At 39.9% G+C, this 18,721-nt stretch overlaps 3 protein-coding genes across 6 annotated transcripts in view; 1 reads left to right on the plus strand and 2 right to left on the minus strand.

The window, feature by feature from the left end:
* The window catches only part of LOC136268531 (uncharacterized), a 9,649-nt gene extending 4,022 nt beyond the window's left edge, over window positions 1-5,627 (minus strand). The window contains exons 1-8 of one of the 2 annotated variants that reach the window (XM_066063896.1): window positions 5,400-5,627; window positions 4,700-5,215; window positions 2,320-2,714; window positions 2,114-2,275; window positions 2,020-2,064; window positions 1,919-1,974; window positions 603-788; window positions 350-553 (exon numbers count right to left, since the gene is read on the minus strand). In XM_066063896.1, coding sequence (XP_065919968.1) covers window positions 350-553; window positions 603-788; window positions 1,919-1,974; window positions 2,020-2,064; window positions 2,114-2,275; window positions 2,320-2,714; window positions 4,700-5,184 — 1,533 coding nt within the window. In that variant the 5' untranslated portion in view covers window positions 5,185-5,215; window positions 5,400-5,627. Of the gene's footprint in view, window positions 1-349; window positions 554-602; window positions 789-1,918; window positions 1,975-2,019; window positions 2,068-2,113; window positions 2,276-2,319; window positions 2,715-4,699; window positions 5,216-5,399 lie in introns of both variants that reach the window. The other variant, XM_066063895.1, reaches the window with a different exon arrangement.
* LOC136268522 (programmed cell death 6-interacting protein-like) lies at window positions 5,518-14,120 on the plus strand. Its single transcript, XM_066063883.1, has 17 exons — window positions 5,518-5,830; window positions 5,878-5,932; window positions 5,988-6,057; window positions 9,017-9,144; window positions 9,204-9,357; window positions 10,326-10,435; window positions 10,484-10,600; window positions 10,799-11,142; window positions 11,196-11,373; window positions 11,637-11,784; window positions 11,843-11,979; window positions 12,028-12,130; window positions 12,182-12,459; window positions 12,510-12,604; window positions 12,856-12,920; window positions 12,970-13,263; window positions 13,939-14,120. The coding sequence occupies exons 1-17, from the start codon at window positions 5,628-5,630 to the stop codon at window positions 14,034-14,036; spliced, it is 2,577 nt and encodes an 858-aa protein (XP_065919955.1). The 5' UTR covers window positions 5,518-5,627; the 3' UTR covers window positions 14,037-14,120.
* Window positions 14,024-18,715, minus strand: LOC136268537 (3-hydroxyisobutyrate dehydrogenase, mitochondrial-like). Of its 3 annotated transcripts, XM_066063907.1 has the most exons (9): window positions 18,582-18,632; window positions 18,021-18,090; window positions 17,873-17,935; window positions 16,190-16,392; window positions 16,100-16,144; window positions 15,932-16,053; window positions 15,366-15,576; window positions 14,265-14,415; window positions 14,024-14,219 (listed from the first exon to the last, which is right to left on the minus strand). In XM_066063907.1, the coding sequence occupies exons 2-9, from the start codon at window positions 18,063-18,065 to the stop codon at window positions 14,061-14,063; spliced, it is 999 nt and encodes a 332-aa protein (XP_065919979.1). In that variant the 5' UTR covers window positions 18,066-18,090; window positions 18,582-18,632; the 3' UTR covers window positions 14,024-14,060. The 3 variants fall into 3 exon arrangements, with proteins under 3 accessions (XP_065919979.1, XP_065919980.1, XP_065919981.1); XM_066063908.1 differs by lacking the exon at window positions 18,021-18,090 and having other exon boundaries at window positions 18,582-18,715; XM_066063909.1 differs by lacking the exons at window positions 17,873-17,935; window positions 18,021-18,090 and having other exon boundaries at window positions 18,582-18,707.
* Between the last annotated feature and the right edge of the window lie 6 nt (window positions 18,716-18,721).

An 18,721-nucleotide genomic window follows, 5' to 3' on the forward strand; every position in this document is an offset into this window, starting at 1 on the left:
TTTGATGGCTTTAGGAATAATCTTTTGGTTGGTGGTTAGATATTGTTCCAGTAAATGAAACATGCAAGCATGAGTTCCGGTAATGGAGTTATGGCTCCAGAAACTGGTTATTTCGACTCCGCACCTTTTCATCTGTTACTGGTCAGGGGAGGCAGCTATTGAAATCAAACTTAGGGCACAGCAAGACAATGTCTAGTGGAATATCTCTGCCAAAATTTGTGCCCGAGGAATGTTTGAAGTGGAAGGTACATTCCACTGTAATAAGGGTGTCGGTAATTGATTGCTTACACTACATGTAATCTTTTGCAAAATGACAATTCAATATGATACTTGCACACTATTGGTATACCTCGTCAAGCTTTGGAGGGACTCTTCTCACCATCGGTACTGGAGTGGGGGAGGGGCTACTTGGAGAAGCTGTATCCAATAGTGATGGGTGTCTGGTAGAGCCACGCCTCTTATTACTGGCCACTGCACACATGTGAAGGAATCTTTGTTGTTCTAACTGTTCACAATAAGCGTGTCTTGTAGCAAACACTTTGTCACTTGTGTCCTAGGGGGATTATAACGCACTGTTGTACTAGTGACCAGTACACACTCACCTCACAATGGTCACCAAACCCGTTCACCTGGGATGTGCCTTTAACAGGACACACCCTCCAGCCAGGTGTAGGTATCTCCTTGTATTCTAACTTTTCAGGGCGGGCGGAGGACGCAATCGAGTAAGGTATTACAAAACTGTTGATGTCATACTCAGCACTGCGCTTCTTACGACTGTTTGACATCATCTATAACAACAAGACAACCAATAATAATTGAGGAATACCTTACACACATGCAGTACCAATTTTGGGACCTTATGTTGTGCACAGGTGGGCTTGCTACTTTAAAAATTGAACTCTTCTAAGCAATGTACAGCTCAGCATAGGCAATAATAGGTTACAAGCTATACAATAAGTCCACCCTTCCAAATACAAGCCTCCTACAACTACAAGTGAATCACACATTATTCTCAAGTACACAAAAACCCTAGGTTGTACACTTTAGCCTCAAGGCTACAGTCTGGTGAGTCCCATACACTATCACTGCTTGTTCATGGCACTGTCTGTACAACTTGCGTCGTTTGTGTATGCGTGGGGGTGGGTGAGTACGTATGCACAGTGCAAGCATTTACCCTGTGAACAATACCAAAGATGAACACTCTAATGGTAATGTACAATGAGGACACCGTAGCTATATACTCATTTATTTTCTGTGGGACTGGAAAATTGTTTTGTCTATGAAAAAGAAGTGACCAACTACTGACAATTAACCATTTCTCATTGTAACTTTGTAAAAACGTAACCATGAATTCCATGAATTTTGCATTTTAACAGAATACAGAATTTTAGTGTTATCACAAAACACATCATACAGTACTTATCATGAGGAATGCATTACATGATGACATATAACTGACTAATAGTATGAACAGCCTATAGGCTAATTCTGTATCTTGCTTTAAAAGTGCTTTGTGGCCGTATATTGTATGATAACAATTTCCCAACATACACACACACCTACACTCTGCTATTATTGCAATAAAATGTAATAATCACACAATCAGCTGCAGATTACAGGATAAGCAGTAAACAAAAGCCATGTACTGTATACCAAGCAGTCATTGTTTGCCAGTAGTGTGAAACATTATGAAATATTTGGGAATTGTGTAGTTCAACTTTACCACATTGTCATTATCAAGGGTACTCCCAAGCTATGGTCAAGATTAAAAGAAAAGTCATTCACTAGCGCTAATTAGTAAAGCAGTTCTATAAATTGGTGGTCTTCCCACAATAGGTTTACAACTATAGTGAGTTTTTTTGATAGAATCATGGACCACCCCTTCTTTATGCAATTGGAAATCCCCACAAATACTCACATGACGCATGAACATTCCCGGGGAGTCTGCCTCTTGTCCATCACCGTGATGACTTACTGTTGAGGTACACGATAATCATCATCTACAATAAAACAACTCACCATCATCACCATGGTAACCAAGAAATAGGTCAGGAGATTCCGTACCTACTAGGATCATATGATCCAGCTCACATGACCCTTGAATATATCTTACCATGTTTACTATCTTCCTCGCTGCTGCCATAGTAACCTCTTCTACCCAGCTGAAGGGATAAACTACGTTGTCGCTTAGCAACAGACGAGTACTGAGTGACATAGGAGTGGTTGCTATGGATACCCAATAATGACTGATCCAGCCATGTCCCACAAGGTTCATCTAAACACACAATACTAAGATAATCTAATAGATGCTCACTGTACCTAATTGCCATCTACTAGATGTGGTTTGGGGCCTATTCATCTGATGTTGCCATAGTAACTGGTGTGGTCTCTTCCTGTTCACTGGTTCAGTTCTAGCACAATGTTCTGTCATGTCATCTTCATCAGAGATCATGTGAGTTTCATTAAAGATCACATGAGCCTCATTAGGTGTTAGGCACCCTTCCTTTTTGACCAAGCGATCTCTGTTAGGGATTATGTGCTCTCTTATTGATGTTGTGGGGATTATGTATTCTCTGGTCGATGAAGGGGTCATTCGATCTTTAGTTGATGGCGGTAGTTTGGACTTGACGAGATCATATTGAGCTAGGAGCCACACCCACCTTGATCTCATGTGAGCATAATTACGATCCCAGCTACTTCTAAGAACGCGCCTCCTATTACACAACATTATCAAGGGTCACACCAGATATACAACTCTTAATAGGGAATTGGAAGCAGTGTCATATGCCAGGAATAACGCTGTGTTCTGAAAGCAGTTGTACTTTCTGTATTTTGCATATGATACTAACTTGATGGACTGTTGCAGGTATTGTGAGAGAAATGCTTAGTTTACACGAGCAGAAATACGATGGTGCAACAACATATGTAACTAAAAACCTGCAGCAAAACTAGTGCTGTGACTTAACTGTTTTATTAAACTATAAGGACCAATCCTGTTTAAATAAATCAAGTTCACTGGTACCAGAATGTGTGTACAAAGGCTACCAGAATCCTTGGTGGAGAAACGAAACCAAAACAGCATAACCTAATGAGTTTCTTCTGAGGGAAAGAACATGCTGATTTACATCACTTAACCCCCTGCTTTCCTACTACCCATTATGGTAAGAAGAAATGTTTTTGAACAGTAATGTGCCTTGAATATCTAACAAGTAACATCGAGTAACAAGATAACAATACAGGTTGAATGCCTGGCACACAACAGTGTCTCTAATCCCTACTGAGAGTCATATATGTCTGGGTACACTTCTACCAGGTAGTGCAACAATATAACATCACATTAAAGAAAATACTTGTAATTACACCTTAACTGAAAATTGACAATCAGTTTTCAACTAGTAAAACACCTTATTTAGAATTCATTTGATGTGGTTAATGAATGTATTACATGGTTGAAGGAAACTGTGCAATTAACAAAATACTTTAAACAAGAAATAAAAGTTTTACTATATTTGCTTGCATAGTGTATGAACGATTCCTGAAATAACACTACAGCTCACTAGGCCAGTGTGACTAGCATAGTCTGGTGTGTAATACATCAACATTTTGTAACTTCTCAGTACCAACACCTCCCCTCCTGATAACGCAGTGGTGTCAGAGGGACTACTTTGTTACAGGACTATGACAGCTGGGGCACAATTAGAATGGATGGGTAAATGTACTAGCTAATGGACTGGAGGATTCCACAATGGCTAGAAACAATACTGCACATAATCAAAGCATGCTTGAGCTGATTTTGGGTGAGACTACACAGGCTACAAGAGATGCTGCAAGTTAATTACTGTAATTAGTCTGTGCCTGACCTCAGCTTTACAGGCAAAAGTGGTGATGGGAAAGCTTCCAGGCCACAACAAGTTGTAGTTAATCAGCTGACAAGACTGGCTGCTACAAACTGAGGCTCATGTTACCTTGTTTTAAGCTTGTTTACAGTACTATAATAGGTGACAACTTTGCTATCAGTAAGGCAAGAAATACTGTGCAATTTCCTTTAGTGGCTTTGAGTAAAAACCATTACCATGTAATAATATTTTAGGAGCTGCTTTACTGTACACTACATGCTGTGCCTCTCTATAAATACAGTTTATGAGGTCCCTACACACAGTCTCTACCAACACAGTGTAATAAGGACAAATTCTAAAATCAGTTGGTCCAAAGTATCAATTATAGAAGGTATTCAGTATAAAGGAACAAATGAAGAAACTTTATTAACAAGAAGTCAGCAATTTCTGTGAATAGCAATATTGTGGACATCAACCCTCAACACCTAGAAAAGGCCATGTGTGCGTAAAACTAAAGTAAAACCAATAGTTAAGCTGTTGCCTTCAAAGTACACAATAGAGAGACTCCATAATAAGGAGACTTTATCTGGCTCTACACACTTTACCTCTGTAAGAGGAAAACCACTTTATTGCAGCAAAGTTCTTAGTACCAAAAAGTGTTAGTTTTAAAGATGTCCAGTATATTTCACTTGGCTAATCATGGGACATACCAGAATTATTAACTGGTGAATATAACCCACTGTGATGAGTTAACATGTCATAACACAATTTGATTGGTTAACACATGGTAAACATTTTGTCATGCATAAAACTCTCATTGTCCATATATGTAGTATAACATGCCACACCCCTACTATACCCACCTGGTTCGAATATTGGCATGGGAACCATCCCATAATTCATCTGCTGAGCTGCTATCAGTTGATGAGTAGTTGTCATCGGCAAAGTGTTCTAGTCGGCTACACAACTGTGCAGCTACATCACGATTGTTACTGGTCCGATTCTGAGGTTCCTGCTCTTGCAGGGAGGTGTGGCTCATTATACTGCTAGCTTGCCACAGTTGAATAGCTTCTTGCAGAGCAGCCAAACGACCTCGCACTTTCTGTTGGACACTGTGCAACTCTTTCATCCTCTCTACCACAATCTCATTGGCTACTTTAACCCTGTTAGGGGGTGTGGCTGGTGCTGCTGCAACATTCCATGATGGTGTGTGCAGTGTAAGACCATTCCGATTGGCCACAGTCTTCGGCTGATGCTTCAGCTCACAAGTGCTCACATGACCACTAACAGTAGAGTCAGTACTGGTGAACAGAGCCATCAAATAACAAGTGAGTGTCGTCCGGAGCATATGGGAGGAATATCCAGCATCACCAAATAATCTAATACACAAACAATAATATACGGTGACATTATAGGGCGGAACGGAATGTTCTAACTACACGAGGTACTACCCGCCAAACGCGAATTTGTACTAACCAGCCAGGCGGGTTGGCGCACTAGCCCCAAGACACGTCCACAACACTAAACTAGCCAACAATGCTTAATATGATCACTATCGCTTACCGCACTATCAGTTACAGCAGCTAATCTGTTTCGCTGAATTACTAGATGAAAACTCGCGCCGCGTGCCAAGTTAGCGCGAATCCTTATCTTCAACAAGTATCATGTGACTAGAAAATCAAGTAGACGGCGATAAATCAGCAATTCCCTCCAATAAAAGTGGCCTCGTGTAAGAGGCAAACAAGCATCCGTTTTCTTCGACCTCTAAACAGAAATCACGTGACAGTAAAGATGGCTGCCACCATTTTAGCTCCTGCTCCGAAGCGGACACAGTCAATAAACTTGAGCACTCCGCTACTTCGTTTTATCAGCAGTCACTATGGATTTAATTCTGCTGACTATAAAGATGCTGTGGCTGAGCTAAATTCGCTGAGAGAGGCGACAGTGGTTCGCACCCCAGACAAACATGAAGCAGGGTTGGATTTGATAACCAGGTAAGCTGTACAGCCATTGTAGTGACCTTATATGCGAGCAATGATAGATACTACCATCAAATGGTCTCCCTGCAAGCTCGTATGCCAATATCAGAAAAAGAGGTAAGAGATGTAGACCCCGCCTAGCTAGTCATTAGTGCTGGTAATATATATTCAGGTTAACATCAAGTTCACCTGGTATGATGCCTTCTCTAAGGAAGGATTCCTGAGTAGTGGCCGCAAGACATGTGAGTGTTATATGTTGGTCTAGTACATTTGTGGCAATTGTACCTATGTGTAGTGTGTACTGTTAGTGCACTGTATCTAGGACAGGGTAACATGCAGGCTCTCATCTGCAATCATGGTCAAACTCAAAAGTCACTAGTCAAGGCTGCTAAATTTGTGCCAAGTCAATATTATATAATAAAAAATTGGAACCCATAATTGAAAATATAAACGTTTGTTGCTCAATCCACAGGTCACACATTAGAAAAAGGTTTTCAAGTCACAGCAACGTTTCCACCGGTCAAGTCTTTGATTGCAGTCACAGATCTACCTACAACATATATACATGCCACCCCCTTCTCTAGCATACGTAAAGTACTGGCAGGCTTAATTAAATGCACGGGCCCAAAATTCTAAAATACTTGTCTGAGTCCATAAATGTTGAGGTGTCAAAACACATAACTAATGAATGCCAGACTAAAGAGCTTGAATACCACTTTTGAAAGTGAAAATTCCGAATTGTAAAAATAAAATACTTGGGGCTAAGTATTGTTTATAGGAATAACTGGTTGGGCTTGTACAAATAAGTACAGTAGTGTGTACCTGTTTCATTACACTTATTATGAAATACAACTTTTAAGTTGCTGTTTGTAATGAACACGACATACCGACCTTACCAACAAGTCGATGTTTAAATGATGCAACATGATGCTCTGTTGGTCCAATACGAACACAAAATGACCCCCCCCACACACACACACACACACACACCACCTTCCTTTACTACTACAGATGCACAACACCCTGTACCACTCTCCTGTATCCTACCTCCCACAACACTTTGCTGTATCATTATTATTATCAATGACACATGATGAAATGTGTCACATGTTTATCATATCATTATGACAGTGCATTTATGCCATATAAGGATATTGTTGTGTAATATGTTGACAGTAAGGTGCCTTATGAATGGAATTCAAAGAGGAAAAAGTTGTAGGTGAAGAAAAATGTTGGCAAAAATTACTTGAAAAGAAATTTCAATAAGCTAACATGCATTCACATTCCAGCAGGGGTCTTGATGATTGTCCAGTATGTATGCTATGTTACCATATCTCAAAATAATCACTATAGAAGTCTCCACATAAAGTAGAAGTACACCACAATTAATAATACAAGCAGTCAGGTGCAAACTAGACTGTTCTTATGCATGTGTAGGTGCATGCGTGTAAATCATGTCATCTTGAAAAGAAAGAAGAAAAAAAAACCAGCAACCAACTGTCTTTTCTGGCTATCATAGCGTATCAGGAATGATTTAGTGTATTCATAAACATTGGTACCAATTCAAAAGAATCATTAAAGTGTCCTATTAGAATTTTTCCAAGTTATGTGATGAACCCACAATCAGAATCATGTTCAGGATGGTTGTAGTCATTGGTGGATTAATAATACAAGCAAACTAAAAGCTGCTGGGATGACCAGGGACTGCCATATGCCAGTTACATGCTTTTAATCACTAAATGTACATTAAATCTCTCATAGAACTAGTTATACACCTTTGTTTTACATGGATGGCTTCTAGACTCTGGGTCTGATAAATATCTTGAAAAAATCTTGCATTTCTGCTGAAATGTTCCAGGTAACTGTAGTGATAAACTTTGAGACAAACTGGCTGTATGCCATGTAGTTTTACAACCTTCACCTACTAAGACAAATTGGATAGTGCAACATTCAACATGGTGTAGGTAACAGTTTTCAAATCCTTGTTTGGAAAATATTTTGCTGCACATGTGCCTGATTATAAGCATTAACAGGGTTCATATGTTTTGGTTTCACATGCTCTGTAACAAACCATTGTTCCAATAGTGCTGTGTCTGCCATCTTTGTTATTAGTCATTGTAGTTCATTGGTTGTGTAGCTACTGTATATGATGGGTGTTTAGTTTGTGTTGAGCACTGTGTGAGTGGGATTATCCCAGGATGGGATACACCCCTGGTTTGCAGTTTGTTGAATTTTCTCAAAATTGTTTCCAATAACGTACAAGGAATTCAGTACGGCCTAATGTATTTTGCAGACTGGACTCACGGACTGAGCTGGAAACAGCTTTTAAACAATAATCCAGGTATTATCCATCTCTTGCAACACTGGAGACACCATTATCGAGCTACAACTGCTGGTACTGCTCTTCCTTAAAAGTCATGAAACTAGCGCATGCACAAATTAATTAGAATACACTTGCAATACGCATGTACTAGCATTGATAAAGCGTGATAAAGGCTATTGTTGTAACGTAGATGTTTTCCTAGTACTAGTTAGTGTTAGGGCTGTAGTGATGAGCCAGGTTATTTGCATATAGCTCCATCACCTCCCCAGGCGGTGCCACCTATAGCTACCTGCTAAAAATATTTACTGGCTCATCTCTACAACCCTAACACTAGTGCTAAAGCAACAAAGGAAAACATCTATGCTACAACAATAGCCTCTATCATGCTTTATCACTGCTAGTACATGCGTATCATAAGTGTATCGTAATTAATTAGTGCAGGTGCTAGTTTCATGACTTGTAAGGAAGAGCAGTACCAGCAGTTGTAGCTCGATAGTGGTATCCCCAGTGTTGCAAGAGCTGGATAATGCCTGGATTATTGTTTAAAAGCTGTTTCCAACTCAGTCCGCGAGTCCAATCCGCGAAATACATTAGGCCATTCAGTACATTGAGGCTGTTATTTTTAGGATAGAAACTTCTGTGTATTAATGTAAACAAGCAGTAAACGAAAATTTAATCCCTTAGATATTCTGCATTTAATCCCTCAGATGTTTATTAGGAAAGCAATGAGAAAGTTTGTAAGGGCATATGTGCAATTAATGCATTTGTTGTCTATCTGAGGTGTTAAACTATTAATGCTTAATTAGTGGAACATGTTGTATGACCAACATCCTCTCTGTGTGTATATGTGTTGACCATAATATCTGTTCTTCCTGTAGCGATGGTGTCTGGAGTGTTTGAACAATGTGCCGTACTATTCAACATTGGCTCACTGCAGGCTCACATTGCTAAGTCACAAAACTTTGACTCTGATGAGGGCATCAAGAACGCTTGTAAACACTTCCAGGTGAGTGTGCGTGTGATGTGATGTAATTAGTGATGATGACATCATGACCATGCCTCTAGGGTGCCGCAGGCACATTCCAACAGTTACGAGAAGTTGTTTATGCCGACCTTACCACACCCCCTACTCCAGATCTTAGTGCTGAATGTACTACAGCATTGCAATCGTTAATGTTAGCCCAAGGGCAGGAGGCATTTTGTAGGAAAGTTATAAAAGGTGAGCTGGTTTATGACATCTACTTTTGAGACACACATTAATAAGCTCTATGGGAAGTAGTCATGTATGCTGGGCACTTATCAGTATTCTCAGCATAACTATATATGAAATTCTGATTGTTCTGGTTGACCAGTCAATTGCTTGCATTCCTAGGCCTGACCAATCTCACTTTAATGTAAATTATGTATAACAATATTTAGTGAATACAGCATAGAGTCTGCCATTTAAACTTTCTGATGAGAAATCAACCAGTATGGTAGTTAAACCTCATTATGTGATGTGTGTAACCTGATCTGTCATGTGACGTGATTACATCATGTTAGTTGGTTCTCCACAAAAATTCCACATACACACAATGTCACATTCATAAAGGTAAATGTGTAATTGAGCAAAGAATGCAGAAGAGCTGATCGAGAGTGGTTAAAAGTAATATAACATTTAATTAGAGGTTTACCAATAATCAAATTGGTTATTGGCTATCTGGCCTTTATTATACATATCAGTATCAGATGGACAACACAGTAGACACAAACTTTTAAAGAATTATATATATTTATAGGCTCCTGTGCTCTATCAATATCCTAGTAACACATGTTTATGCACATACGGCTGTTGTTAACTGTCACTCTGTAACTAAACTAAAGGACCGAATGGTCAGAGAAAAGGCCTTTACACATTGGCTTTGTTGATAATATAATACCGTCTTATATTGACTATTTGAATAAAGCCATTTTGGTGCATCTCATCTTTTAATGCAGTGAAACTCATCTTAAGTTTCACCTGTTTATAAAGGTAACAAAAGCCAGGTATTACACCATAGGGATCATTATATCAAGAGTTCATATTATAAGTTAAATTCCAGGTGATATTCTCACTTGTTATTGACTTCCATGTGCTCAACATACAATGTATTTCATTGCATGGATCATGTGATCCACATTAATTTTCATGCTAATCACATGATCCAGATAAAATGAAGGATGCTGTGATAGCCAAGATTGCCATGCAGGCGTCAGACTTGTTCGCTGATGCAGCCAATAACATGCAAGTTGGTAACGTCAAGTCAATATGGGATAAGGTGGGTATGGTTATGTGCATCATGTGATCTCATGTGTCTCCTCTACAGGGCTGGATTAGTGTTGTGGTTGCTAAGCAATACTACTACCATGGGTTAGCACAGTATAGGTTGGGGTGTGTTGCTCGTGACGAAAAGTCATTTGGCCAATCAATAGCAAGAATGCAGGTTAGTTCATCTGGTATCATAGGAGGTTGGTCTCGTTGTCCTATTGTGTGATTGTGTAAACAGTGACACGTTCGCAAGAAGTATAGATATTGTTGGGCTTGCTTCTTACCATTAAATAGTATTGAGGTGTTGGAGTTGAATATGAGATGTTTTATAGCCAGGATAACACAGTGAAGCCATATCAAATCATCTTTACAGCTTGCTATGCAACAACTACAAGAATGTGATCGTAGAGGGGAGAACATGTACAGCTCTCGTGACCTACTGCCAGTAATACAGAAAGATCTTGCAGCAGTCAAGAAAGATAATGACTTCATTTATAATGACCGAGTACCCCCTGCCAACTCCCTTGAGCCCATCTCCAAGGCAACCGTAGCTAAGCCAATCAGATTATCTGGTCCAGGCAGTAACTATATCGATCTGTTTGCTAACATCTTACCACTGGAAGTGAACCGAGCCATGACCACTTACCAGGACAAACGAGATGCCCTTGTTACCATGGAGATACAGAAGCTGAAGGAAGCTACACAAGATCTTAATGCGTATGTTATACCAGTCACTTGAGATCACTTGATCAAAGTGTGATCATCCCTAGTATTCTAGCAAGCCTCAACCTACCAGCTTGCATAGAGGAAGTGGGTGGGGCTGAGCTTCCTCAATCACTGCTAGAGAAGGGAGAAATCCTAAGGGAGAAAGGGGGTGTGGCTACCCTACAGACACTGTTGACAGAACTTCCTGACCTAGTACAGAGAAATAAGGATATTGCTAATGAAGTGAGCTTTGTATTGTTAAAGATTATGTATCAAGATTCTGATTACCTACTGCACAGTCTTTTCAGTGTGCTTGATATGGTGGTTAATTGAGGATACTTACATAATCTAGACATTTAGTTAAGGTCCCAAAGTATCCCTTAGTGCTTAAGACCCAATCTGTCCATATACGTAACATAATAGGTCAGTCCTACATGTTCTGTGTGCTCTGTTCAGTGTTTAGCAATGTAGGGAATGATAATGTAACAATGATGTTGTGCTATCAGGTTGCCCGGTCACTGGATGAAGAGGAGAGAGAGGATACTTCATTGAGAGAACGATTTAAGGAGAAATGGGATAGGACACCTTCTGCTAAACTAACTGAAGAATTACGTGTTCAACTGAGGAAATATCAGACGCATCTCCAAACTGCAGGTGAGTTTTTAGTCACACCCCTGTATTTCATGCAATTAGCCATACCTACTTTCTGCAGAATCAGCTGATGTTACTGTGAGGGCCAAATATGACCACCATGTCAACATGATGCAGTTGTTATGCCAACCAGCTGATCAACTTATTCAACAGGTTCCCAAGCCAACCAAACAGGCTGCTATAGTAACAGGGAGCAAGGTTGGTGGGTGTGTTGATTGCAAGGCACAATGGTTACCATGACTACAGGTAGTTGCCAACCTTAGGCAATTAATGGATGAGGTATCATCACTACAAAAGGCCAGGGAGTTGCTAAGCAATACATTAAAGGAGCAATCACCTGATGATATGGGTTAGTGTGTTAACATTGACAACAACAGGTTTTGATGTGTCTGTGCCATAGTTACTAAATTTTTGACTGCACTAAAAGAAGATGGTGTGATAGATGAGCCAACTCTATCTGATGCCCACCTCTCATTAATTTATGATCCTCTAAAACAACAAGTCACTGAGTCAATTGATGCCCAGCAACAATTGATTTCTAAGATACAAACAGCTCATGAGGCATTCGTTCAGGAGTGTGGCCAGGACACTAGTGGACGTAATGAGATGTTACAACAATTAGCTGCCTCCTATGATGCCTTTGTGGAACTGGAGAACAATCTACAGGAGGGTACTAAGGTAACAGTACCATCACCATAGTATGTAATTGTTAGTTGTGTTGGTTACAGTTCTACAACAACTTGACAACACTACTAGTGAAGTTACAGAGTAGAGTCAATGATCTTCTGTTTGCTAGGAACACTGAGAAAGATGGGCTATTAAAGTAAGTAGTCTCCAAACTATCAACATAACAAAGGCACATTCATAACAAGAGCAGAAGATGGTCTAGGCATTTCACTTATGGAAGATGAAATCCCTCCTTAACTTAGTCTGAAGTATCCTTTACAGAGAGATTGGTAATAAACAGCTTTAGCTTCTGTACCTACTAGGGTTAGCCCTAAGAGGTGATCATGTAATGTTATGTGACTTAGTTAAATTAGCTATATTTAAATGTATTACTTTGTTGTTGTTTAGGGACCTACAGGCGTCCATAGCTCAAGCACCATCTGAGCAACCCTCTGTTCCTGCCCACCATCGACGTAAGATCATGTGATCTCTACAGTTAAATTATATTATGTAATCCTGTAGCCACGCCCCTTCCAAGGACACAACAACCATCCACACCCCCTGTGGCACCACAGCAACAGCCAGCTACCACTGCACCACCCACACAGCAGCCATGGCAACAGCCTGTAGCCCCACCCACTCAAGCTCCTGTACGGCAACCTCCTAGGGCTACTCTTCCACCTGCACAGCAACCACCACCTCCAATGCAGTATCATCCATCAGCGCCACCTCCTGCGGCTGCTCCAGCACCATACTATCCACAGTATTATGCTCCACAACCTTACATGTACCACCAACCACCACCACCACCTCAAGGTAGGTGGGATGTGTGTAATGATGTGTTACCGTAATCCCTGAATGCATCATGACACTTTCATTGTATCTCAATTAACTTTGGACTATGAAAAGTGAAAGCAGCATGTTCACATGAGCTGATAGCTTGCAAACACAGTTCCCTTTTTGCGAACTTCCATATTATGGATAATTGGTGGCGACTGAAGGTGTGAAAAGCAGACTTGCCTTGTTTGGTCCATGAATTATTAAACTAAGAGGCAGAGGAGGTCCGACATGTTAGGTTTGTACAGAGGACCTATTTTGGGAAGGTATTGCTAAAATATACATGCCAACCGAAAGCATTTCTTCCACTAAATCCAATGGTGTAATCAACCCCGATGGTTTGAATTTCAATATACACAATCCATTGGAGACTTGCTCGCATGATTAAGAGCCCACCATATGAAATAGCAGATATCAAAATAAACCATGGCCAAAATGTCTACTGGGAGCCTTACACTCTACAACACTGTATAGAAATTGTTTTCAGCAATTAAAGGAATGTAAGTTATGCAATTAGTACAAAAGTTTTTGATAGCGCTTAGTCCATGTCGGCCTTCAGAGGTATCAGCTCAATGTGAACATGCCATATATACACTAATACCACACCATGTTTATTCTCCCTCTGCTATTAATGTAGTATTGTGTTTTCAACAGGTTACCCAGTGTACATGCCACCGTACCAGTATCCAGGGGCACCGCCCCCACCTGGAGCACCGCCTCCTCATGGATATCCACCTCCTCCAAGACAATAACTCTAATATATTAATGCATATGGTCTATTGATTGTCTGATGATTGTATGAATTTGAACACAGAAGAAAAGTCCAGATCAGCATATTCTTGTTGGCTCATGATACGATATATTTGATGAGCAAGGCTGCCCAGTGGTGTTGGTTGTTTGAGAGCAGTAGCTGCATCTTGGGCCAGCCCCAGGTCCTAAAGGGATCATGTTATCTCGTATGTACTTTAATTGTTGCTCACCTTAGCCATTAGCTTGGTTCCAAATCCACCCTGATAACCATTGGTTGCCAAGGGGCCTATACCAGGGCAAGGGTTGTATAGCTCACTGCAGAAAGTCCTGCCGGTACTAACATTGAGTACGTCTGTTAGTAACTTGGGGTCCAATCCTAATCTGTGGAAATGTGATTTACTGATATACCATAGCTAGTAGTACAAGAAAAAATTAGAGAATTTAAAAAAGTAGGGAAACAAGGGAGGTCGTCTACAGATGCGTATAGTGGATATTAAACCCCTACTTCAGTCTACTCAATTAGGATTAAATCTCCACCAGTATGTAGCAGTGTAGGCGACCCACTCTCCACCTTGTTTCACTACTTTTTTGTGATCTCTAATCAAATGCAAACCAAAAGGAAGCCATTTCATACTGCCACAAATTGACAACGGGTTTCCAGTGAAACAAATAAGGCAAGTCAATGATGTGTATGTATCTTGTGGTATAAAGTTAGCAGAAAATTCCACTGAATAAATTTCTAATGGAAGCATTTTGGGTCACACTGAAGGCACTTTTTTTGGGCTTTATAGTACCAAAGGTATACAAATGTCGGGTAAAGAGATTAAATACCACAGTGATTTATCAATGATACTCTTGATACCTCACCAATACTGCCAAGGTGTCATGGAGGTATTGTGTGATTGGTTTCTTGTCAATACTCTTGTGAGAAAATGTAAACTTCCATGTACTATGATCCTGTGAAAAAATGACCAATTCCCAGCCAAACTTACAGTAGAAATAATTTAGTTTGCATGTTTTGCAGGATTACCAGCAGTAAGGCAAAAGAATATGTCTCAGTACAGTAAACCTCTCAAATCCAGTCTCAGATTTCAAAAATTTAAAAAGGGTGGATCATTAAGGATTGTGGTCTTCTCTTTAAAGTTTAATGACAAAAAGTAAGGTATGCTCCTTCATGGGCCATTAATGGTATGATGAAAGCAGCACACTTAATTCTAACTGCAAAAAGTATACATATATCAGATAGCCAATGACAAACTATATTTTGGCACTAATGAAAACATAACTTTGACCAATGGTAGGACTCAACCATGGCCAGGTATATGACTCACTTGATGCCAAGGTTAATAGTCTCAGCAGTTCCGATCATAGCAACAGCTAACATCATGTTGTTACAGATCTTGACTGCTTGACCACACCCACTGCCCCCACAGTGAATCACATTAGCTCCCATGTCATCTAGCAACGGTTTAGCCCTCGAGAATCCATCCTCACTGCCTCCTACTATGAAGGTGAGCTGAGCATCACGAGCCTTTGCCACTCCTAATATGGAATAAGTGGAAGTGATTACTGAACATCTACAAGCTTTACTGTACAACAGGAATCTTAGATGAAAGGACTTCAGATTTGATGTCAAATAATTAAATGTTGAGCAGAAGAAGTCACTGAATTTTTCATACAACCATGCTTCACTAAGTACCAGAACACATACACAACACAGTATACAATAAGGTAGCTATAGGTTTCATGTATTAACTGATTTGTCATCAACGACGTTTCATTGTTAGTTTCCCATTGTGATTATTCTTAAAATTTTGTGTGTACTACAATAGGTAGGTCACAAATGACACGTTTAGAGATTTTCAAGTCAGGTGACCTTATTACACAGCAACCTTACCTCCAGACACTGGAGCATCAAGATAGTCACTGTTCTTGTCAGTTACTATAGCAGCGATCTCTCTGCTCACTGCTGGGTCTATGGTACTGCTGTCGATTAGTAGAGTGTTGTTTTGCATTGTACTGTAGGGTTGTGTGGCTGAATGATACAGGGGGAGGAGCTACTAACCTCATGATTCCTTTGGCTCCTTTGTACACATCCAATACATGCGGACTGCATAGTCTAATGAAATAGTAACCATGACAACTAGTTCCTTACCTTGATGGTAACATCGTAACAATGGTGGTGGTTTCCATGGCAATAGCTGCAGGATTGTCCGCCTTCTTGGCTCCCATAGCAACCAGTTTATCAACAGCCGAGGTATCCTTATCATGTATGATAACAGAGTGTCCAGCCTTTATCAAATTGCTTGCCATGTGGCCACCCATGTTGCCAACTCCGATAAATCCCACTGTCGTACCCTGTAATCATGGTAAGCAAAGTAGATTTATAGCTGATACCAAGAGTCCATAATAGAGAACTCTTGTTGATACCGACAACTGATCTGATGTTCATGCATTCATTCAATCAATTTCTACATGTTTATCTATGTGTAGCCCCCCTACTGAAATGTACATGGAAAGGGTAACCCCCCCCCCAAATCAACTGGATTCTACTAAAAGTGTATCAAGATTGAGATACTATAATAGAGTAGTCACCTTAGCTGCTACCAGGTTCAGTGTTGAAGGTTAAAATTTCCTGGGGGCATGCTGCCAGACCACCTAGATTGGCAGGCTTTGCATGCTAAAAATGCTTTGCTCTGCACACCATGGGCTAACTATAATGGATGTATCAAAGGATTGTAAGCTTTTTCAGATGATAACAAAGCACTTTCCAAGAAATTTAGAGCACTTTATAGAAGAGTTTGGATCTATAAAAAGCTTGCCAGTAAATAAATATGGTTGGTGACTTGCTGTAGTATAATAACGGAGTGGCTGACTGTTCTATAGAGTGTCTCGATTATTAAAGGAAATATTTTGTATTTCAAAATAATTACCAATGCAGTAGGCAAAAGTGATGTGCAGGCTGGTGACAGGAAACAAGGAATTAATAAATGCCATATGCACTCCTAAATAATCATGAACCACAATAGTGGGTTCATAATAGGGATTGCCCATGTTTTTTTATTTTTTGCAGAAATCCTAATAGAACACACCCTAAAAAACCACCTTGAAAAGCATCCTTCAACTCAAAGCAACCCTCTAGAGGTTCTTTGCAATGAGTATAGGTTCGCTAGTAAGTATGCACATTGCAATTAGATTGGTTTCATGTGTGTACTGAATGTTGACAGCATTAGTATGCAGAATGCAAAAATACACTATTCACAACAGTCTTCATTATCAATCAAAGAAATCCATAATCCATTACTGGATTAATAGAAAATACATAAACTAGATGAATAAAAAAATTGAAATTTTTAAGAGGGATCGCTGAAAAAAGCCATGAAACAAAAAGGGATCACTGGGATGGTAATGTCCCTATTTTGACTCTTGTCATAAATCTTTAGTTACATGCTACGTCATTTTCAAATGAGTCAAAATTTCATCGAATATCAATTAAGTAATTATTGTGTTGTGTATTGTAGCCTGGCATCACATAAAGTATAGCTATGTTGCTTCCTTCGCCCCTGATTATCTGTTAAAACACTTACGACAGGACTACAAATTGGATCAATCACGATGAATTGGATCAAGTAATCAAGACATCTGTGATAAAAACACCTTGGTCTGATCAAGATATTGAGGTTTACTTATACGTATGTCAAATCAAGATAATCCTTACTGTTGTTCAGGTGCATAAATTACATATAAAACATCTGCATGTGATTACAACCCTAAAACTTAGCTGATACATTGATTTCTGATGTTTACTGCATCACTAACTAGTAAGGTGTGTACCCACCTTTGAGTATGTCCTAATTTGATATGGACGAGGGATCACATGGGCTAGTCGTCGCAGCAACATCTAATGAAAAACATACACTTACCGAGTGAACATCACTAATAACACACAGACACTGACGTAACTGTCAAAGGGACAGACAACGTACAGCAAGGTGAACACCATGGGCTTGGCACAACTTCATGGTTCTCATAAGGGTTATATTAGCTGGCTAACAGCTGACAACCAGGATTAACATGCACACAGTATTATTATCAATTTTGTCAAAACGACAGGGTTGTACTATGGTTGTACAAAAGCACACACAAACAAGTACAGTGAAACCTGTGTATTAAGGACACTTTCGGACTAACCAAAGTGTCCTGATTATCAAGATGTCCTTATTTTTCAGGTCAGTTTACATGCTAAGAGATACTTGGGACCATTACTAAGTGTTCAGATTGCACAGGTGTCCTCATTTTGAAGTGTCCTGATTAACAGGTTCTACTGTATACGCATATAATACAGGAAGCTTTAATACACTTTATCTTTTTTTCTGAAATAAACTAAACCACAGAAGATGTTACAATTCTAATTCCTAAACCTAGATACATTAATACTGTGGTACATTGGTACCAGTGGTGCGAGTCAAAGGTCGATTAAGGGTGATAAAGAGTATCACAAGGACACACCCTCATCCGTGTGATCACAAACGAAATTAATAACGTACCTCTACGTCTGCCTACTCCACTCTGCAAGGCCACAAGGTCAGGATATAGGTGTTGAACTTTGGTCGGATGTGACGTCTACGCGCATTGACTGCAGGAATGCATACCCCCAAAATAGAAAGGTTGCCATCACACCCCCGTA

This window comes from Dysidea avara, chromosome 10 (genome assembly GCF_963678975.1).
Source record: "Dysidea avara chromosome 10, odDysAvar1.4, whole genome shotgun sequence".
Classification (NCBI taxonomy): Eukaryota; Metazoa; Porifera; class Demospongiae; order Dictyoceratida; family Dysideidae; genus Dysidea; species Dysidea avara.